The 23,730-nt window shown below is 33.2% G+C and overlaps 1 protein-coding gene across 5 annotated transcripts; it reads right to left on the bottom strand.

Annotated features, from left to right (window-relative positions):
* Nucleotides 1-207: 207 nt before the first annotated feature.
* Nucleotides 208-22,573, bottom strand: LOC127795951 (GDSL esterase/lipase 1-like). Of its 5 annotated transcripts, none has more exons than XM_052327937.1 (6): nt 22,275-22,571; nt 13,515-13,553; nt 1,361-1,482; nt 1,048-1,275; nt 684-945; nt 208-527 (listed from the first exon to the last, which is right to left on the bottom strand). In XM_052327937.1, exons 1-6 carry the CDS (start codon nt 22,495-22,497, stop codon nt 265-267), a joined length of 1,137 nt encoding a protein of 378 aa, XP_052183897.1. In that variant the 5' UTR covers nt 22,498-22,571; the 3' UTR covers nt 208-264. The 5 variants fall into 5 exon arrangements, with proteins under 5 accessions (XP_052183897.1, XP_052183898.1, XP_052183900.1 ...); XM_052327938.1 differs by lacking the exon at nt 13,515-13,553 and adding an exon at nt 5,862-5,900; XM_052327940.1 differs by lacking the exons at nt 13,515-13,553; nt 22,275-22,571 and adding exons at nt 5,862-6,098; nt 13,746-13,908.
* Nucleotides 22,574-23,730: the final 1,157 nt, after the last annotated feature.

Genomic DNA, 23,730 nt, shown 5'->3' with positions numbered 1-23,730 from the left:
ATGCACTATTGCTATTTTTATTTTTCATAAATATTATCTGAACACTTAGTTGTGACATTTACAATAATACTCATATATTAACATTAATATGATAAAAAAAATAATATATTAATGCACGAATATTAACAACAATATAATAATTAAATATCCAATATTATTTTTGTTTTACTTACCCAAATACCGTTGCAATTCAAATTAAGAGACTAATTAAAATATAAAGATACTATTTTATTATAGAACATGGAATTAAGATACATATCCATGTTACAATTCATCAGATCCATGATCTTCTAAGCTTAACTCAAACAATGCTTTGAGATTGTAAGGCCAGACAATGCTTGGAGGACCACTCCACATGAGCTCAGACAACTGCTTAAAAGCGGCGTCAGATGGATGTGCAAGATCAAAGAACAGATACTCGCTTGGATTGCTGCATAACTGGTACTCCACCCCTCTCTTCTCTCCACAGCTGTCAAATCCCCTGTAGGGTCCTGCCCCGCAGCATGCTTCTTTCCCTTCCTTGAAACCTTTTTCAAAACACCCATATTATAAAAAACACAAGTCTTTTAAGGGTAGTTTAAGTGGTGATCCGCCTAGCCCTTTTATTAATAACTGGGGGTCTAATATGGACATTTTTTATGTATCCAAACGAAATAGAGTAAAAAATAATGTGATTGGCATACCGTATTTTGATGGGTTGTTGATTCTCTCTAAACCCCAAGTATAGAAGTCGAAAAGTGAATATTTGAATCCTTGAAGCTCCCCCTCTAGGCTTCTGAGGAGTTGTGAAAGGGCAACATTGTGCAGCCTTACAAGGGCATTCACATCTTCATGGCAGCCATCATCGCCTGTGTTTGTGGGGTTCACTGCCCTTAACATTGGCCAACAACCCATTGGACTCACCCCTAGAAACCCAAATTTCCTACCCCCGGCCTTGTGTATTTCCTGCAAATTAATTCAAAAAAACAAAGACCCAATTCAATATACTCTCTAATTATGCAACAAGTTCTCTTGATCAGAACATAATAATGAATGAAGCCATTATACTTTGATAACAAGTGTCAAGTTTCCGATCACCATGCCCACGTACTCTTCCCCGGAGAACCGTCGAATGAAGCCGGTTTTGTTGGTCCAGAAAGGGGACGCGTAATCGGCGGCGCCGATGCTCAAGACAAAGATGGCTCTTGACAGTAGTGCTTTCTTGGCTTCAATATCGCCACCCAGCTGCCGCTCCACTTCCTTAAAATAGTTTAGCTGAGTGTGAAGATTAATCGCCTGTTATTATCATCAAAACCCTGCAATTAATTAATGAATTATGGAGTTAATCTGTCTTAACTGAAATGAAACTTGGATTAATTACCAGTCCTTGGAAGGTTTCGGCTAAAGCGCTGGCCCCGGAAGATGCAAAGTTGGCGCCGCCGGCGTGTTGGTTGTAGCCGGGATGTTTGTACGGAAGAAGCAATGGACGCTTTGCATGCTCAGCTACATATGCCAGCCATAGAGGAGTGCTTGAGTTTTTCCATTTTTTTTTTAAATAAATTTATTTTTTTCCACAAATAACTTTTATTTGAAATTTGATTCATAAATAAGTTGAGATTGAAAAAGGCAAAACTCAACTGGACGGGGCTTGTCAATAAAACTCAAAAACAAGTTCATGAATAAACTCACAAATAAAATATTTTTTAATTATTTTAATATTATCCTTTTAAATAGAGACGAATTGTTTCTATAACTATTTAAAATATTATTTTTAATTAAAGATGTTTTAAAGACAAAGGTTTCCCTTCTCCCAGCAAAAAATTGTCTCAAAGATAGAAGTAGAGATAAAAAAAATCTCTATGCATGGTTCGGGTTTAATCTTGAACGTCTTCATTTATTCTCTATTTGTCGATTTGAGAATTTATGTTAGATTATATCCTTAGGTTGAATCTCAACCGCCTGGATCATCTGTTCCCATCGCCATCAACGTTGATGCCACCACATTTGCCATCCATCTCCTTCATAGTCAAAGTCTCATTCTTGCCATTGTCACCGTCTCCACTAGTCATTTGCGATGCAACGCTATTTTGTTGTAAGTGCAATAGTTCCTCAACTAATCCTTTATTATCAAACTTGAGCTAGAGCTTGAGATTAAACTTGGCTCGCCAAAACCTCGTTTATTATGTTAAACGAGCTGTCTCAAGCTCAATAAATTCTTAACGAGTACAAGTTCAAACAAAATTTTAAGTTTGAGTTGAGTTGAGATTGACTTTTTCCTAACAAACTGAGTTGAACAAAATGCTCGACTCAATTATATCCTTACCCAAAACTGATGGGGACCCAACTTGTTTTGTTCTTGTTGAGACAAGATCAAAGGTTGTTTGATCAAGGATGGGTAAGGTTGGGAGAAATTTTAAAGGTTGTTTGATCAAGGATGGGTAAGGTTGGGGGAAATTTTTGATTAAGTTTCAATCTTGGTTCAGGCAGGGTTGGTATTTAACATCCTTACCCAGCCTAGCCTCTATATTATATTTATATATAAATATATTATCTATTATTTTAAACGTAAATATAAAAAAAAATATTATATATTCTATACATTTATATAGATTTGAGGTTTGAGACATTTGGCCTCACGCTCCCTCCCTCCCTTGTCAAATCTTATGGAAGAATGGGTTGGAGACGCCCCACACCTTGCTTGAGGCAAGGAATAAAATGAAAACCCCTACCCGGTTGAGGTACAGGGTAGGGTATTGGAGTTTGGCATCAAGGATGAGGTAGGCTTGTCCAAACCCAACCTGTTGCCAAGCCTAAGTAGAAGTTTGATGATAGATAGATAATAGTGATGATAGATGTTATCTTTATCTCAAATCATAACCTTTTTGGTATAAGTAGGGATACTGTTTTACTCAACTTAAGCAATATTTAACAATTCTAATTTATTTGTGTCGCCTAGACATGGGAAACAAAAAACATTTCTAGGGTTATGATGGGTATAAGGCTTCCACCTAGTAAACAATCATTTGTATCCAATTTTGGTATATCCATAGCTGAAGTGTTTTTCCATTTTTGCAAAAAATGTTTTATATGTTTGAATAATGTTAGTGGTACACATTTATGTACATCTTAGACTACATAAAGGTGTACTAATAACAAAAATATCCCTCATGAGGCGTATGAAGGTGAGGGATATTTTGGTCATAATATCCCTGTGTGTAGTCTAAAATGTACAAAAATAATGTACATCTAATATGATTCTATATGTTTTGCTAAAAAAAAAAAAAAAGAATAACAGCTAAAATAATTTATTTCCTAACTTTAATATATGATCTCTAAGTTACAGTAAAATAAGAACAACCTTGTAATTACACCAAGACTCATCATTACTAAAATTTATTTAAACGAAACAAAATATAACTAAATTGACACCTTTAATATAACCTTTCAATATAAGTGTTCTTATAGTTTTTTCTTTTTTCAATTGGACGTGCATAGCATGTGTCAACCTTCTAGCAAGCATCATGTATAGAACACTTGGCTCAAGTATTTTAACTAATTGAAATTTACTAACCGACTAAATTGAATCGAGAAGTAAAATCGAACTGAATTGATCGATTAATCTAAAAAATTGAATTAATTAATAACAAAAAAAATCGAACCCAAACTGAATAAATTGAACTGATTAAACCAAAGAAATGCAATAAATAAATAAATAAATAAATAAAATAACTAATAGAAAATACACAAAAAAATTGAAGAAAACGACGCTGTTTTATAAACATCAAAACAACGTCGTTTTAAAGTTTGGTTAGTTCGATTAGTTTGGTTTTTCTAACAAAAAAACTAAACCGAAAATCAAAAACCAAACTTTTAAGAAAAATTAATCGAACTGAATCGATGTAAGAAAATATTGAACCAAATTGAACCGACAAGTTCGATTTAGTTAGTTCAGGTAAACCGAACTTTTGTTCTCCTCTACCTAAGATGATGTTTGTTGTTGACTACAATTTTTAAGAGGACAAAACTATCCTCAATTTTTCAGATATCCCCATCTCTCTCATTCTTTACTTAATTGCCACAAGAGAATCATGGAGAATTCATCTTCAATTTCGCTATAGCTCCCCATTCTCTTTCTCTCACATACACACCATTTCTTGAAATTAGCCTTGTTGGGCTCTGATCCATTAACAATCTATCTAGGTTCCAAATTGAAATCTTAATTGATTTGGGTTTAAAATGAAAACAACCCCTTGATCAAACCTTGATCAGGATTGCGATCCAAAATCGAGTATACTAAAAATGCACAAAATCAAGGAAAGAAAGAGGGAGTGAGCAAAAGTTTAAATACACAAACAAAGGGATGTCTGTTGTTTTGCCTTTGTTATGGTTTTGATGAGCACCAATCATGAAAATCTCAAGCACCAATCATGAAAATCAACAGACATCCATATTCTTGATATCTTGTGTTCAATAAGCACCAATCATGAAAATCAATTTCATCATTTGCCAAAAATCTTGTGTTCAATATTCTCGATGGCAATTGATTTTGAAAAATAAGTTTTTATCGTCAAAAGAATTTTTTTTATATCAAAATTGGCCATATTGCATTTAAATCTCAAATCCATATTTTAATTTTGAAGGCCAACATATCAAATCCATATTTTAAATCTCAAATCCAACATATCAATCGTTTTTGAAAAAGAGTCAAAGTTATTTTTTCCAAGCACGTCAATCGTTTTCTCTTAACGTGTTGACCATTTTTATGCAAGAGCTCGATTGTGTGCGACCGATTGCTGCTACTGCATCATTTATGGTCGACTGTTTTTGCCTCTAACAGTTAGTTTTGCAAGCTCAAATGGTCACAAACAATTAGTTTTGCTTCAAACTTTTGTGTAACTAATAAATACAATAAAGTGAAGAACTTGAGAAGACTAATAGATGGAAATGAAATGATTTGAACTTATTACTCTTACATTTATACTTCTCAATATTGATAGTATTTTCATTTTTATGTCAAAAGGCTTTATTTATCATTTGTATAATTTATTCCAAACCTTGTATTTAATCTTTGAGAGATCTTGTAATTGAGAGTGTTTACTCTCATATCCTCTCTTTTATATCAGTTTGTGTAGCTAAATGATCTATTTGTATATTAGTAATAGATTTGTAATTCCTAATGGTTTATGTTAGAGGACCTACTGAGTTTGGTAAGAAGTTTTAGTGAAGTATTTGAAAATCCTTAATAAAAAGATAAGATAGTGAATTAGGTTTGGTTTAACCGAATCATTATAAATCAGTTGTGTCTCTCTTTCATTTTATTTTAATTGTGCTCCATTGTTTTCTTATTTTTCTTTCAAAACCTCCTAAAAAAATTTTAATTTCTCAAACACCCAATTGACTCTCCTTTTCAGATGTGTGATGTCATTCATTATGCCAAACCTAATTCGATCAAGTGTATCATTTTTAAAAACACAAAAGTATATAATCGGTGCTATTAACTAAATTAATTAACCTCAATAATGGAAATGCTGTTGCAAGAAATTACCCTTTCTTATTTTAAAGCAAACAAGTGTAAGATGTCTATGACATGATCGATAGTATACAATAAGAATGCTAGTAGATCTTTTATGTTGCACAAAAATGTAAACGAGAAACGTTTTTTATAAGAAATGAAAATATGGAAATGAATATTTTTTTTAAAAAATAAACATAAATAAGATCCAAAACGAAAATAAGAAACGTTTTGAAAACGAAAAAATGACTCCTACTAGATATTTTTGTGTATTATATATTAAAACTAAAAAAAAAAAAATACGAGGAAAGTATAAGAAAACGTGCACTCGACGCGTGTCAAATCCAATGTCATTTTCATATTATCTTACCAATGAAATCGGGGATCAAGCGGCCGTCGGAATAGCGGCCTGTGGGATAGTTGAAGAAAGTTTGTCCATAAGGCCAGAAATTGGCCTGCAGAGTAGTGGTCGTGTTGATGTAGTTGTTGTTTCCGACGTCGAAGTAGGTATCGCCGAAGAAGAAGAGAGCAGGGCCATCTTGAAGATCATGGCTATGGCTGCTGCCTGCTGCAGGGAAGAAGAAGAAGAAGAAGAAGAAGAAGAAGGAGGGGTTTGTCATGGTAGCTTATGCTCTACAGTTGCTTGCTTCCCAATTATTGGTTTCTTAGTTGGAAACGTAAGTTTTGCAGTCTGTGGAAGCCAGCACCTGGTACCTGGATGAATTTGAACCATCGATTTCTCATCCCCAGGCATTCATGTCGGCTGAGTTGAAGCTGCAGTCATCTTTCCCTTTCATCACGTGTGTTGTTCCATTGATCATTTCCTCTATTATAATGAATTTGAATTACGTGTACGTAAATGATGGTCGGATTGATTATCAAATTTATCTCAATATTAATTTGTATTAGATTTCTTAATTTATTCTCCCACACTGAAGATAGTATGGAATATGAGTAAATGTGAAGTGAATAACGAGAATTAGATATTTTTGCGTGTGCGAGTCATTCTCCTTCTATCGATTAGGTGAGATAGAATATTCAAAATGGTCATACTATTTGTACAGAATAAATCTTACAAAAAAATTTATAGGATAACCAAAATATCTATTTTGCCCCTATAATTAATAATCCAAATGCCCCAAATGCAGCATGTCTCTCTCCCTCTATCTCTCTCTCGCTCTTCTTCTCACATCATCGGCTCCAGCGGCAGAGGCAGCGGCGAGGCAAGGCGTGGCGGCAACGACAACAGCGAGGCGAGGTGCGGCGGCAGCGGCAGCGGCGAGGCAGCCGAGGCGGCAGAGACGACGGGGCGAGGGGGTGGAGGTTGCAGCGGCGAGGCAAGGCGAGGCGAGGTGGCGGCGAGACCAGGCGGAGGCGAAGAACGGCCGTAGGTGAGATTGTAGCGGCGAGGGAAAAAGGGAGAGAGAGGGGAGAGAGGGATGAGGGGATGAACTCAAAATATCGCGATATTTTGATGAAAATATCGCGATATTTCACGATATATCATCCCTGTACATTTTCTGTAACCAAGTTTATGTACAAATAGCATTTTCCTATTCGAAATTATCTTTAAGATTCTTGTAGGTAGGGCTAGCAATTTTGGACACTACCCGATTACACAATACGGAGTTAAGCGGGTTAGGATTAGGGTTAATCGGGTTCGGGTCATAAACGGGTCAACCCGTTTATGACATGATTATTTTCGTGTCTTAGGCGGGTCAACCCGTCTAACCCATTTAGACACGAAATGACACGTTTAATTAAACGTGTTAACGGGTTGATCCGAACGCGTTAACACGATTATATATGAGATGACATGTTTAATTAAATGGGTTAGTGGGTTGATCTGAACACGTTAACACAATTATACACGAAATAACACGTTTAAAACTAAATAACATGTTTAACAGGTGACACGACACGACACGTTTAATTAAACAGGTTAAACTGGTCGTGTCGTGTTACACGTTTAATAAACGTGTCGTGTTTGGGTTTAAGGAATTTGACATGATTATTAAACGGGTCATGTTCGGATTAGCCTAATATGTATTATACGTGTGTCTCGACACGACATAATCATGACACGCCAACTCGAATCGTCACCCGTACTTATAGGTTGATGAATGATTTGTCAAGTTAGACTAAGATAATTATGATTTTCTCAAATACATTTTAAATCATTGAGAATAAGAATCCAAGATTTGAATTAGCTAGGTAATCTCTTGAATTTAAATTAAATAGGGGACATGTGTCACCACTTTATTGTTTACGGATAAGGACATATGACAGGTCGCGATCGATTATTCTTCCTATATAATTTAGTAATTTCACCCTATTCTTTCATCATAGATGGCCTACCAATTGATTGGTAATTTTGTGGGTCTCACTTTTTCTAAAGATCTAGGCATGAGATACGAGCAAACACAACTTCATGGGCAAAATTAGAATATGGTATTTAATTGCAGCAGACCCTAATTTATGAGGTTGACTTTGACCATTTAAAAATTAGGATAGGTGTAGTTGGTGTAATTTTTGAAAGGAAAAAATTGCACTTAATGCCACTGATGTTTATGGTAATTGCAGATAATATGTCTGATATTTGAGCAAAAATACAATGACTTCCTTAGATCGCTAATACTTTGTTATAATTTCCTCTTACCCTTAGTTAATCCTAGTTAAGATTTTTAAAATGACCAAAATACATTATATTTTAAAACTATTTTTTTAACTCTTTCCTTCACTATTTATCTTCTTCTCTATTTTTCTTTCACTTTCATCATCAATGAGCATGATTTGCAACATCATCGAACTCACATCTCTTTTTAGCCAAAGTGACTTATCAATGGCAAGGGCAGAGTTTTCTAGTTGCTTTAGTTTCAGTGGAATGTGAGTGGGTTTTCTAATAGTCTCACTCTGTCTTCTGAATGCTTAAGTGAAAACACATTGAAAAAATCAAAACAGGGAGAATGCATCCAACACCCCCCCCCCCCACACCCCTCTCATCTCTCTCTTATCTTTTCCACTTTTTCTTCTTCTTTTCTGGCCGTCGACCACCGCCACCATCGCTGAGCCTCTGGCCCGCCGTTTCCTTTCTCTTCTCTAAGCTTTTGGCCCACCACCGCCATTACTGCCGCCAATCGCATCACGACTAATGTCACCGCCCATCGTCGTTGAACGCCCCCCATCTCCTTTCTCCTCTCTTTTCTTCTGGCCCTCCACCGTTGACCGAAACTCTAACATTGCGCCTGTTATCGCCCACCGCCGAATGGCTGAGCATCGCTTTCACCATGGTTTCTTCTTGTTTGCTATGACTCCTCTCCCTCCTGCAATTTGATTTTTTTGTTGTTTTATTTTATTTTATGTTTTTGTTTTATTTTATTTAAATATTAAATTAAATATGTAATATAATTTTTTTGTATTAATTTTTTAAAAATATTTTTAAATTTTTGGATTATACATGTGATAATGTTATGTTAATTTGTAATTTATATTTTTTTATTTTTAAAATTAAATTATCAATTATCTCTTGAATTATTGTTTAAAGTCTTTGAATCAAATTTATTTAATAAAATATTATAAAATAAATTTTCTCAAAATTTTAAAGTAAATGTGTTTTTCAGTTTTCTATTTTAAGAAATAATTTTTCAGAATGACAAAAAGAACGCATTTTTAAAAATTTCAAAACAAACACTCAAAATATAAAATTAAAAATGAATTTAAAACTCAAAACTGAAATATAAAAAGAACACCACTTTAACCTTTTCTATTTTAAATGGCATTAAAAACCATCAATTGATAGGTTTTTTTTATTGAAAAAGGCAAAACTCAGCTCAATGCCGCTTGTGAATAAAACTCATAAACAAGTTCATGAATAGACTCACAAATAAAATATTTTTTTTATTATTTTAATATTATCTTTTTAAATAGAGACTAATTGTTTCTATAATTATTTAAAATATTATTTTTTAATTAAAGATGTTTTAAAGACAAAGGTTTCCCTTCTCCCAGCAAAAAATTGTCTCAAAGATAGAAGTAGAGATAAAAAAAATCTCTATGCTTGGTTCGGGTTTAATCTTGAACCTCTTCATTTATTCTCTATTTGTCGATTTGAGAATTTATGTTAGATTATATCCTTAGGTTGAATCTCAACTGCCTGGATCATCTGTTCCCATCGCCATCAACGTTGATGCCACCACATTTGCCATCCATCTCCTTCATAGTCAAAGTCTCATTCTTGCCATTGTCACCGTCTCCACTAGTCATTTGCGATGCAACGCTATTTTGTTGTAAGTGCAATAGTTCCTCAACTAATCCTTTATTATCAAACTTGAGCTAGAGCTTGAGATTAAACTTGGCTCGCCAGAACCTCGTTTATTATGTTAAACGAGTTGTTTCAAGCTCAATAAATTCTTAACGAGTACAAATTCAAACAAAATTTTAAACTTGAGTTGAGTTGAGATTGACTTTTTCTTAACAAGTTGAGTTGAGCAAAATGCTCGACTCAATTATATCCTTACCCAAAACTGATGGGGACCCAACTTGTTTTGTTCTTGTTGAGACAAGATCAAAGGTTGTTTGATCAAGGACGGGTAAGGTTGGGGGAAATTTTTTATTAAGTTTCAATCTTGGTTCAGGTCGGGTTGGTATTTAACATCCTTACCCAGCCTAGCCTCTATATTATATTTATATATAAATATATTATCTATTATTTTAAACGTAAATATAAAAAAAAATATTATATATTCTATACATTTATATAGATTTGAGGTTTGAGACATTTGGCCTCACCCCTCCCTCCCTCCCTTGTCAAATCTTATGGAAGAATGGGTTGGAGATGCCCCACACCTTGCTTGAGGCAAGGAATAAAATGAAAACCCCTACCCGGTTGAGGTACAGGGTAGGGTATTGGAGTTTGGCATCGAGGATGAGGTAGGCTTGTCCAAACCCAACCTGTTGCCAAGCCTAAGTAGAAGTTTGATGATAGATAGATAATAGTGATGATAGATGTTATCTTTATCTCAAATCATAACTTTTTTGGTATAAGTAGGGATACTGTTTTACTCAACTTAAGCAATATTTAACAATTCTAATTTATTTGTGTCGCCTAGACATGGGAAACAAAAAACATTTCTAGGGTTATGATGGGTATAAGGCTTCCACCTAGTAAACAATCATTTATGTCCAATTTTGGTATATCCATAGCTAAAGTGTTTTTCCATTTTTGCAAAAAATGTTTTATATGTTTGAATAATGTTAGTGGTACACATTTGTGTACACTTTAAGCTACATAAAGGTGTACTAATAACAAAAATATCCCTCGTGAGGCGTATGAAGGTGAGGGATATTTTGATCATAATATCCCTGTGTGTAGTCTAAAATGTACAAAAATGATGTACATCTAATATGATTCTATATGTTTTGCTAAAAAAAAAAAAAAAGAATAGCAGTTAAAATAATTTATTTCCTAACTTTAATATATGATCTCTAAGTTACAGTAAAATAAGAACAACCTTGTAATTACACCAAGACTCATCATTACTAAAATTTATTTAAACGAAACAAAATATAACTAAATTGACACCTTTAATATAACCTTTCAATATAAGTGTTCTTATAGTTTTCTTTTTTTTTCAATTGGACGTGCATAGCATGTGTCAACCTTCTAGCAAGCATCATGTATAGAACACTTGGCTCAAGTATTTTAACTGATTGAAATTCATTAACCGACTAAATTGAATCGAGAAGTAAAATCGAACTGAACTGATTGATTAATCTAAAAAATCGAATTAACTGATAACAAAAAAAATCGAACCCAAACTGAATAAATTGAACTGATTAAACCAAAGAAATGCAATAAATAAATAAATAAATAAATAAAATAACTAATAGAAAATACACAAAAAAATTGAAAAAAATGACGTTGTTTTATAAACATCAAAACAACGTCGTTTTAAAGTTTGGTTAGTTTGGTTTTTCTAACCAAAAAGCTAAACCGAAAATCAAAAACCAAACTTTTAAGAAAAATTAATCGAACTGAATTCATGTAAGAAAATATTGAACCAAATTGAACCGACAAGTTCGATTTAGTTAGTTTAGGTAAACCGAACTTTTGTTCTCCTCTACCTAAGATGATGTTCATTGTTGACTACAATTTTTAAGAGGACAAAACTACCCTCAATTTTTCAGATATCCCCATCTCTCTCATTCTTTACTTAATTGCCACAAGAAAATCATCGAGAATTCATCTTCAATTTCGCTATAGCTTCCCATTCTCTTTCTCTCACATACACACCATTTCTTGAAATTAGCCTTGTTGGGCTCTGATCCATTAACAATCTATCTAGGTTCCAAATCGAAATCTTAATTGATTTGGGTTTAAAATGAAAACAACCCCTTGATCAAACCTTGATCAGGATTGCGATCCAAAATCGAGTATACTAAAAATGCACAAAATCAAGGAAAGAAAGAGGGAGTGAGCAAAAAGTTTAAATACACAAACAAAGGGATGTCTGTTGTTTTGCCTTTGTTATGGTTTTGAAGAGCACCAATCATGAAAATCTCAAGCACCAATCATGAAAATCAATAGACATCCATATTCTTGATATCTTGTGTTCAATAAGCACCAATCATGAAAATCAATTTCATCATTTGCCAAAAATCTTGTGTTCAATATTCTCGATGGCAATTGATTTTGAAAAATAAGTTTTTATCGTCAAAAGAATTTTTTTTATATCAAAATTGGCCATATTGCATTTAAATCTCAAATCCATATTTTAATTTTGAAGGCCAACATATCAAATCCATATTTTAAATCTCAAATCCAACATATCAATCGTTTTTGAAAAAAAGTCAAAGTTATTTTTTCCAAGCACGTCAATCGTTTTCTCTTAACATGTTGACCATTTTTATGCAAGAGCTCGATTGTGTGCGGTCGATTGCTACTGCATCATTTATGGTCGACTGTTTTTGCCTCTAACAGTTAGTTTTGCAAGCTCAAATGGTCACAAACAATTAGCTTTGCTTCAAACTTTTGTGTAACTAATAAATACAATAAAGTGAATAACTTGAGAAGACTAATAGATGGAAATGAAATGATTTGAACTTATTACTCTTACATTTATACTTCTCAATATTGATAGTATTTTCATTTTTATGTCAAAAGGCTTTATTTATCATTTGTATAATTTATTCCAAACCTTGTATTTAATCTTTGAGAGATCTTGTAATTGAGAGTGTTTACTCTCATATCCTCTCTTTTATATCAGTTTGTGTAGCTAAATGATCTATTTGTATATAAGTAATAGATTTGTAATTTCTAATGGTTTATGTTAGAGGACCTACTGAGTTTGGTAAGAGGTTTTAGTGAAGTATTTGAAAATCCTTAATGAAAAGATAAGGTAGTGAATTAGGTTTGGTTTAACCGAATCATTATAAATCAGTTGTGTCTCTCTTTCATTTTATTTTAATTGTGCTCCATTGTTTTCTTATTTGTCTTTCAAAACCTCCTAAAAAAATTTTAATTTCTCAAACACCCAATTGAATCTCCTTTTCAGATGTGTGATGTCATTCATTATACCAAACCTAATTCGATCAAGTGTATTATTTTTAAAAACACAAAAGTATATAATCGGTGTTATTAACTAAATTAATTAACCTCAATAATGGAAATGCTGTTGCAAGAAATTACCCTTTCTTATTTTAAAGCAAACAAGTGTAAGATGTCTATGACATGATCGATAGTATACAATAAGAATGCTAGTAGATCCTTTATGTTGCACAAAAATGTAAACGAGAAACGTTTTTTATAAGAAATGAAAATATGGAAATGAATATTTTTTTTTAAAAATAAGCATAAATAAGATCCGAAACGAAAATAGGAAGCGTTTTGAAAACGAAAAAATGGATCCAACGAGATATTTTCGTGTATCATATATTAAAACTAAAAAAAAGAAATACGAGGAAAGTATAAGAAAACGTGCACTCGACGCATGTCAAATCCAATGTCATTTTCATATTATCTTACCAATGAAATCGGGGATCAAGCGGCCGTCGGAATAGCGGCCTGTGGGATAGTTGAAGAAAGTTTGTCCATAAGGCCAGAAATTGGCCTGCAGAGTAGTAGTCGTGTTGATGTAGTTGTTGTTTCCGACGTCGAAGTAGGTATCGCCGAAGAAGAAGAGAGCAGGGCCATCTTGAAGATCATGGCTATGGCTGCTGCCTGCTGCAGGGAAGAAGAAGAAGAAGAAGAAGAAGGGGTTTGTCATGGTAGCTTATGCTCTACAGTTGCTTGCTTGCCAATTATTGGTTTCTTAGTTGGAAACGTAAGTTTTGCAGTCTGTGGAAGCCAGCACCTGGTACCTGGATTAATTTGAACCATCGATTTCTCATCCCCAGGCATTCATGTCGGCTGAGTTGAAGCTGCAGTCATCTTTCCCTTTCATCACGTGTGTTGTTCCATTGATCATTTCCTCTATTATAATGAATTTGAATTACGTGTACGTAAATGATGGTCGGATTGAGTATCAAATTTATCTCAATATTAATCTGTATTAGATTTCTTAATTTATTCTCCCACACTGAAGATAGTATGGAATATGAGTAAATGTGAAGTGAATAACGAGAATTAGATATTCTTGCGTGTGCGAGTCATTCTCCTTCTATCGATTAGGTGAGATAGAATATTCGAAATTATCTTTAAGATTCTTGCAGATTGATGAATGATTTGTCAAGTTAGATTAAGATAATTATGATTTTCTCAAATACATTTTAAATCATTGAGAATAAGAATCCAAGATTTGAATTAGTTAAGTAATCTCTTGAATTTAGATTAAATAGGGGGACATGTGTCACCACTTTATTGTTTAAAGTGGTTTATAGATAAGGACATATGAGAGGTCGAGATCGATTGTTCTTTCTATATAATTTAGTAATTTCACCCTATTCTTTCATCATAGATAGCCTACCAATTGATTGGTAATTTTGTGGGTCTCACTTTTTCTAAAAATCTAGGCATGAGATTACGAGAAAACACAACTTCATGGGCAAAATTAGAATATGGTACTTAATTGCAGCAGACCCTAATTTATAAGGTTGACTTTGACAATTTAAAAATTAGGATAGGTGTGGTTGGTGTAATTTTTGAAAGGAAAAAATTGCACTTAGTGGCACTGATGTTTATGGTAATTGCAGATAATATGTCTGATATTTGAGAAAAAATACAATGACTTCCTTAGATCGCTAATACTTTGTTATAGTTTCCTCTTACCCTTAGTTAATCCTAGTTAAGATTTTTAAAATGACCAAAATACATTATATTTTAAAACTATTTTTTTTAACTCTTTCCTTCTTTGACCCTTTCTCTATCGAACTGAAACAATGGCGGATAAAGTTCATAAGAGAAGTTCACTGGCAATCTTCTTCCCTATTTTTCTTTCACTTTCATCATCAATGAGCATGATGGAAGAAGATGAAAATGATAAAGAAAAATAAAGAAAATTAAGTTCATTAGTAGAGTTGGCTTTGCAACATCATTGAACTCGTATCTCTTTTTAGCCAAAGTGACTTATCAATGGCAAGGCAGAGTTTTCTAGTTGCTTTAGTGTCAGTGGAATCTGTGTGGGTTTTCTAATAGTCTCACTCTCTCTTCCTTTGAATGCTTTAAGTGAAAACACACTGAAAAAATCAAAACAAGGAGAACGCATCCAACCCCCCACCCACCTACTGACTGCAGACCCAGACCTCTCATCTCTCTCCTATCTTCTCCACTTTTTCTTCTTCTTTTTTGGCCGTTGACCGTCACAGCCATTGCTGAGCCTCTGGCTCGCTATTTCCTTTCTCTTCTCTGAGTTTCTGACCCACCACCGCCATTACCGCCACCGACCATTTACGGCACCACTACCACGACCACCCCATCGCAAACCCTCGCATCGCGATCGATGCCACCATCCACCGTCGTTGATCGCCCCCCATCTCCTTTCTCCTCTCTTCTTTTTTGGCCCGCCACCGCCCACCACAGTTGACCGAAACCCTAGTATTACGCCCGCCATCGCCCACCGCCGAACGGCCGAGCATCGCTTTTACCATGGTTTCTTCCTGCTTGCTACGACTCCTCTCTCTTTTGTGATTTGATTTTTTTGTTCTTTTGTTTTATTTTATTTAAATATTAAATTAAATATGTAATATAATTTTTTTGTATTAATTTTTTAAAAATATTTTTAAATTTTTGTATTATACATGTGATAATGTTATGTTATTTTGTAATTTATATATTTTTTTATTTTTAAAATTAAATTATCAATTATTTCTTGAATTATAGTTTAAAGTCTTTGAATCAAATTTATAATGTATTAATAAATATTTATAATTTATTTTAAATCAAATTCACTTAACAAAATATTATAAAATAAATTTTTTCAAAATTTCAAACTAAACGTGTTTTCTAATTTTCTATTTTAAGAAATAGTTTTTCAGAATGACAAAATGAACGTATTTTTAAAAATTTTAAAATAGACACTCAAAATAGAAAAATAAAAATAAATTCAAAATTTAAAATTCAAAACTAAAAACAAAGAAAACACCACATAACCTTTTCTATATTAAATGGCGTTGAAAACCATCAATTGATAGGATTTTTTTATTGAAACGTCATTCCATTGCCGAAGGGGTTCCAATGTCAAACCTCATGAAACCCATAAATGATGAGGTTTACTAACAAATGTACGTTATCGAAGACAAAAATTTGCAAAAAAAACCTTTTGCTTTTTATTTTTATTTTTAAAAATTATATATATATATAATATTTTTAGATCATATATGTATATTTAGAAAAAAAAATATAGACTGCATAAAAATGATATAGGAAAGAGAGAAAATGAGGAGATTTAATGTTATTATTATTAAAATAAGAAGGATAATCTTTGCAATTAAGAGAAACTTAATTACACATAACTAATAACTATAATTGTTCCAATAAAGGATGGTCATTGATTATTACCTCTTAATTAATATTCGGATCATAATGATGCTAAAAGTTTATCCCTAATATATTTAATAAGAATGAAGCACACTAAATGACAAAAACTTTACTCTAATTGCAAAAATGTCAGCAAGCTACAAAAAAAAAAAAAAAAAGATGAGATTGACTCAAGCCTAAATAAGAAAGCCACTATAATATTTAAATCAGATGAAGAATGAAAGGAGATAGATGATGAAAAAGAGCGTGATACTAGAAGTGAGTTGAATGCTTATCTCGGAGGAATGATTCTTCTTTTTTGTAGCCATGTGGAGTTAACCTTTAGCTTAGGATTAGATCCCCAACTTGGTGATAACTTAGAATTGTTATTCCAAATAAATTAAGAGAATTAGGATTATCTTTGTAAAACATTATCCTAAGATTTAAGAGAAAATGTCTATCCCAATTTTTTTGAGATCTAAATTAATCACCACATTTAAGAAATCTAATCTTGAGCGAAATATTTTTATTTGCAGATTTGCAAAAGTATCTTTGTTCCGGCCATAAAAGACCTTTTATGGAGTATCAAGATTGAGCAAGGCATACTTTGTGGGCCGAGATCAAGTAAAGCTGAGGCCACGAACCAATTCTCAAGTAACATAAATTTGGTTCTCAAGTAACATAAATATTATTGGAGTAATATTATTTATCTAAACTGTAGATGAATCTCCAGTGTAATTGACACATTTTTATTAAAAATCTATATATCTGCATCTCTTTATTTTTTAATAAAAATATACCAACTAGATTAGAAACTAGATAAATAATATTACTCATATTTTATTGAGTTGTATATAGGGATGGCAATTGCAACCGAAACCGTGGGGAATCAAACCGAAACCGAACCAGTCAACGCGGTTAAAAATCGTTTGACTGGGTAATGGTTTGGTTCGGAGAAAAATTGAACACTGTTTCAATGGGTATGGTTTGATTATGATTTTCACTAAAACCAAACCAAAACCCGAATCGAAACCGAACCGAATGGTGGGTAATCGAACCAAACCGAATATATATAATATAATATGTATAATATGTATATATAATATATATTATATACAACCCTGCCCACCTGAGGCTAGCCCACCCCAACCCAATTGCCTTGCTTGCAAACCCTTTTCCCCTTCTCTTCTCTTTCCTCTCTCAACCTCACTCTCACTCTTTCTCACCCTCACTGTCTCTCGCTCATCCGCCCGCCTTCACCCTTGCTCTCTGCATGTCTCTTGCTCTCGCTCGCCCTCGCTGGATCTCTCTTGCTCTTGCTAGGGCTCGGCCCCTGCTCTCGCTTGCCCTCAATCTCTCTCACCTTTTCTGCCTCATTTCTCTTGCTCCTCCGCGCGAGCTCGCCAATCGCACTCGCTCTCTACATCTCTCTTGCTCTCACTCGCCCTCACTAAATCTCTTTTGCTCTCGCTAGGGCTCGGCCCCTCTTGCTCTCGCTCGCCCTCGATCTCTGCCTCATCTCTCTTCATATTAATTCATTTTTTATATTTATAATTTTATTAGATGGAGTTGGCTCATTCATTTCAGATGGATATGCATCAATTTACGAAGAATATATTAATGTTGATGAAGGTATTAACTTTCGTAGCTAATTTTTTTTAGCTTAAATTACAATTTAATTATGTACATATTAATTTATTAATTTTAACAATTGTAGGTTTGGAAATGTGATTTTATATCCAATAAGTTTTGTAACTTTATGCAAGAATAAGGTAACTTTATTATAATTTATCTTTGTTTGTTGTGAAATTATCAAAAAAATTTATGAATGCTATTTATCTTTGTTTGTTGATATAGATTAATCTAAAAAAATCATGGTCAAACCGAAATCGAATGGTTTGGTTATGGTTTTAAATTTTTAAAATCAAATGGGTAATGGTTTGGTTTTGGTTTTAATAATTTAAGTTTGGTTTGGTTATGGTTTTGACAAAAACTGAAACCAAACCGAACCATTGCCAACTCTAGTTGTATATATATATATATATATGTATGTATGTATGTATGTGAGAATGAGACTCGTATTATGTATATACAAGTACTAAAATATAAAATATTTTAAATAAGAACTCATTTTCAAGTGATGACACATTGTACGGATAAATTGACCTTTTAATATGTTATACATTTATTTAATTTCACCTAAAATGTAATGCAAAATATACAAATATCACGATAGTGTTCAACAGGCATTTTCCAATTACAATTCAACCGACACCCCACTGGGTGGGACCATACAGTCTTCCACACTGGATTCGAACAGAGCCCTAAGATTGTTGGGCCACACAACACTTGGAGGCCCACTCCACATGAGCTCAGAGAATTGCTCATAAGCAGTATCAGACGGATGAACAAGATCAAAGAACACATACTCGCTTGGGTTGCCACATAACTCATACTCCAATCCTCTCTTCTCTCCACAGCTGAGAAACCCTCCATACGGTCCTGACCCACAGCATGCATGTTTCCCTTCCTTGAAACCTTTCTCAAAACACCCATATTATCAAAAACCCTATATAATATATACAAGTCGTTTAAGAGGTGGTTTTGCTCGTGACCTACTTTTTATAGTAAGTATGAAATTATGAGTTTGAATTTCATATATAAAAAAAGATCTATCAAAAACTCGAGACGATATATAAAAGTCGTTTAAAGATAATTCGGATAATAACTCACTTTTTGTAATAAGTATGAGATTGCAAGTTCGAATTATATGTATAAAATATCTAAAATAGAAAATGTGGAAAGACATACCATATTTTGATGGGTTGTTGATTCTCTCCATGGCCGAAGTATAGAAGTCGAAAAGTGAGTATTTGAATCCTTGAAGCTCGCTTTCTAGGGTTCTGAGGAGTTGTGAAAGGGCAGCATTGTGCAGCTTTATAAGGGCATTCACATCTTCATAGCAGCTATCATCGCCTGTGTCTGTTGGGCTAACTGCCCTCATCATTGGGGCACAGCCCATTGGGGCCAGCCCAACAAAACCAAATTTCCTTCCTCCCGCCTTGTGTATTTCCTGCAAAATTCAACAAACCAAGATCCCATTTGAATTTGATTCTCTGTTAGTTATTTCTCCGACTCATATTTTTGTCCATATATTTTTATATTTTTTTATAATTATTCAAACCTTTTATTATTTCGATTATAGTCATGAACATGTATTTTCGATTCAATTTAACCTCTATATTTGATTTTTTTTATACGACAATCCGAACTTTTCATTATTTGATTACACAATTAGACTTATATTTTCGAATTAATTTAACTTTTATATTTTAACGTGAACAAAATATGACATATACTTTTTCATCTCACTTTATTTTTTTTTAAACATAAAAATACATGAATTAAATTGACTTAAAAATATAAATTTATGAATGTAATCAAAATAACAAAAAATTTAAGTTGATAATAAAAGAAAAAATCAAAATATTAGAATTAAATTAAGTCAAAAATTATGTTTAAAAGTATAATTAAAATAACAAAAAATTTAAATAATTATATAAAAAATATAAAAATATAAAGATAAAAATATGAATTTGATATGCTAAATTACACGGTTAGTTTTTGAATTTTATATTTTATAGTAATTATTTGTTTCCAATAAAACTGAAACTTACTGTGATAACAAGTGTCAAGTTTCCGATCACCATCCCGACGTACTCTTCCCGAGAATACCGGTGAAAGACGCCGTCGGCGGTGTTGGTCCAGAAGGGGGAGACGTAATCGTTGGCTCCGACGCTGAACAAGTAGACGGCCCTTGACAACAGTGTTCTCTTGGCTTCAACATTGCCGCCGCCGAGCTGCTGCTCCAACAACTCCTCGGTTTTCTTAAAGTGGAGCGCCTGCATGTGAATGTCAATCACCTGCAAGATGACAAACCCACCATGTCATTATAACTTAAACAACATATTAACACTTAATTAAACGCAAAGAGAATGCAAATGAAGGTCTAATCAGACAAATACTCAGTAATATTATCCCTTAAAATAAATTAGTACCAAAGTATATATTTGTAATGTCACGGGTCCTTTCTCAAGAATGTTAGTTAAAAGTGAATTATGTATTTACCCTCGTTCAGACAGATCCTAGGCCCTATCAGATTAGTACCAAGATGTCTAAGAAGGCCAAATCCATATTTTTACATAAATAGTCTATTACTCTCTTAAGTTTCACCGATCATAACAAAGAGGAATGGTCAGAATTGATCAAGACAGTAATAGTTGACGAGAGACTCATTCTTTGATCAATAAAAGACGAAAATAAAAATGATGGTTGAAGACGAAAAGAAAGGCAGAAGGAAGATTGATTCAATCGGTTCTTCTTATATTCTTCTCTTCTTCTATTTTTCTTCTTTTCGACTCACCTTACGTGTAATTCACGTATTATTTAAACTAAGATATATAGTCAATATGTGTAAATTATAAATATTAAGTATTTAATGGGTCAAATTTAAAATTGAGGGTGTTAGACATTTTATGTAAAGTTTAGGAGATAAAATATGGGCTTGGCCTTTCTAAGAATCTCAAATTAAATTGGGTCATTTGGTTTAATCCGATCAAAAATTGATTAAAATTAAAATATGAATCAAGGACCAAACTAAAATTCCTTGTACTTATGACCAAATAATATATCGAGATCTTCCTAATGAACTATCGATATTACCAAATAAATCAAGCATACGAGAACTACAAATCAAATTACCAGTTCTTGGTAGGTTTCAGGTAAAACGCCAGCCCCAGAAGACGCAAAATTCAGGCCTCCAACAAATCGATGGTTGCCAGGATGCTTATATGGCGGAAGCAATGGAAGGTCTGCATACTCAGCTGCATATATGTCACCAAAATTAAAGCCCTGTGTTGAGAAAGTGGAAGGGTTGCGTGCTCATGAACTATGGCAAGTCTGTTTACTTAATTTGAAACAATTGCCAAAACTTTTGTTCCTGTATTTGGGTTCCTTAACTTTTTTTTTTTTTTTTTTCTGATAGAACTTTAATTTTTTTATAGTTTTAAATGTGTTCTTAAATTTTGGTGAAAGACATATTTATACTTTTAAATTTTTCATGATTCTAAATATACCTTTAAATTATGCAAAATCACTCATTTAAATACATTAATAACAAATAATATGCACTCACACTAATATAGTAATTTTTCGTGTCTACTCAACTCTCTTTCTCTTCTCGGTTGCATCTCCTACAATTGTCTCCTATTTCTTCGACGTCTCTTACATTTCCTTTGGTTGGGCTGCGTAAGTCAATTGGGTTAGATAAGTCACTGACGTATTCGAGTCGATAATCATTTTGACATGTGAGGGGATCAAAGATGAGCCTAATTTAGGGGTAGCATTTCTTATAAGAGACAACTAAAATAGGCATCACAAGGAGAGAGAAGACGCAATCAAAGAGAGATGGGAAATTAAGAAGATGCCAAAGAAAAAGAGAGATGAGGAGATGTCGTCAAGGAGAAAGAGAAAGAGTTAAGGAATGCCAAAAAACTGTCACGTTAGCGCAATAGTCTATCATTTGTTGGTTAAGTGTTTTAATAAGTGATTTTGTACGACTAAGAGTAGATTTATAATCACAAAAAGTTTTGAATTTCAAAGAAAAAAAAAACCAAAAATTTAGAGGCATAAATATATTTTTGGGTTTGAAACAATCAAATACATTTTCTCCAAATTTAAAAACACAACAATTTATTTAACACTTTCTCCCGTTACTTATTTAGTGCGTCGGGATTTATGTTCTCTTACCGATGAAATCAGGGATCAAGCGGCCGGTGGGATACTTGAAGAAGGTTTGTCCGTAAGGCCAGAAATTGGCCTGGAAAGTGGTGGATGTGTTGATGTAGTTGTTGTTTCCGACGTCGAAGAGCGAGTCGCCGAAGACGAATAGTGCAGCGCGATGATCTTGCCTGCCGGCGCCGGGGCCGGGGAAGACGATGAAGAATGTGCAGTGAACGAAGAGAAGAATTTGCAGGAAGATTGAGTGCTTGGCCATTGAAGGCCGATGGTTTGTTAAAGCTTCTGGTGGATAGTACCTGTCCTAGCTCCCCTTGTTTATACGAACTTTGTAATGCTAGGGCAAATCAATATAGATTAAGTAATGGAGATGACATATATCTTTATCTTTTACTTAATTATTTCCAGTCATCCGTCAAGAAATGATTTTCTTAGTACTTTATGTATAAAACATTAAGCATGCATTAAGCACGATATTTTTATAACTGTAATTCACTAGCATAGAGTTAACTACTAGAAGACGAAAGCTCCGAGTTAATTCAACTTTGTTCTTAGATTTTGGAGTTGTTGGGGACAGATTTGAGTTTTATTGATAGAATATAAAAGGCATTTTTAGTTGACCAAACCCCTTAACTTTACATGAAAAATTTATTATTTTTTTAATATTTAATTTTATAATTTATATTTATTGACTACTTAATTATTTAATTAACAATAAATGTGTATTAGATGCATCATTAAGTACGTGAAAATAAAAAAACAAAGCAAAAAAATAAAACGTCACACTCAGTAGCCTATAGATTACAAACGGGTCAATAGATAAATTGTGGGTCATTAATCAGAGTAAAGAGGATGAGAAAAGATGGGTTGGTTGCGAATTGTCAATCAGAGTAAAGATAAGAGAGAATGGTGGATCCATTGTGTGTTGCCGATTGAAAAATGAGAAATATGGATTAGTCATGCCTTGCGGGTTGACAATCAAAGCAAAGAAGAATAGTCAGGATCAATCAAGATCACAATGCCCAAAAGAACACTCAATTCTTCTATTTGAGTTAATCGAAGATGAGATATGGGAGTAAAGATGACGGCCAAAAACGAAAGGAAAGATGAAAGGAATGATCGATTCAATTGATTCTTCTTCTATTTTTCTTTTTTTATCCTTTCAACGCACCTCATGTATAACTCATGTATTATTTTAAATTAAATTAAGTAATAAATAGATATAAATATAAATATTAAGTATGTAATAAGTCAAATTTGAAGTTTAGCGATATAATAAACTTTTCATATAAAATTCAATAAAAAAAATATGAATTTAGCCTTTTAAGTTAGATTGTTGGGGTTATGTTTATCACGATACATGATAAAGTTTATTGTGTATGGTTAATATAATGTTTCTTCCATCACAATATGAAATGGAATTTGTGCATACACTATATGTCATTTGTGGTTGTTGTAAGGCCAATCTATTATGTGATAGAGTTGCATTTGA

This window comes from Diospyros lotus, chromosome 2, assembly GCF_014633365.1.
Source record: "Diospyros lotus cultivar Yz01 chromosome 2, ASM1463336v1, whole genome shotgun sequence".
Lineage (NCBI taxonomy): Eukaryota > Viridiplantae > Streptophyta > Magnoliopsida > Ericales > Ebenaceae > Diospyros > Diospyros lotus.
The sequence above is the reverse complement of the archived record's forward strand: the minus strand, read 5'-3'. Positions and strand labels throughout refer to the sequence as shown.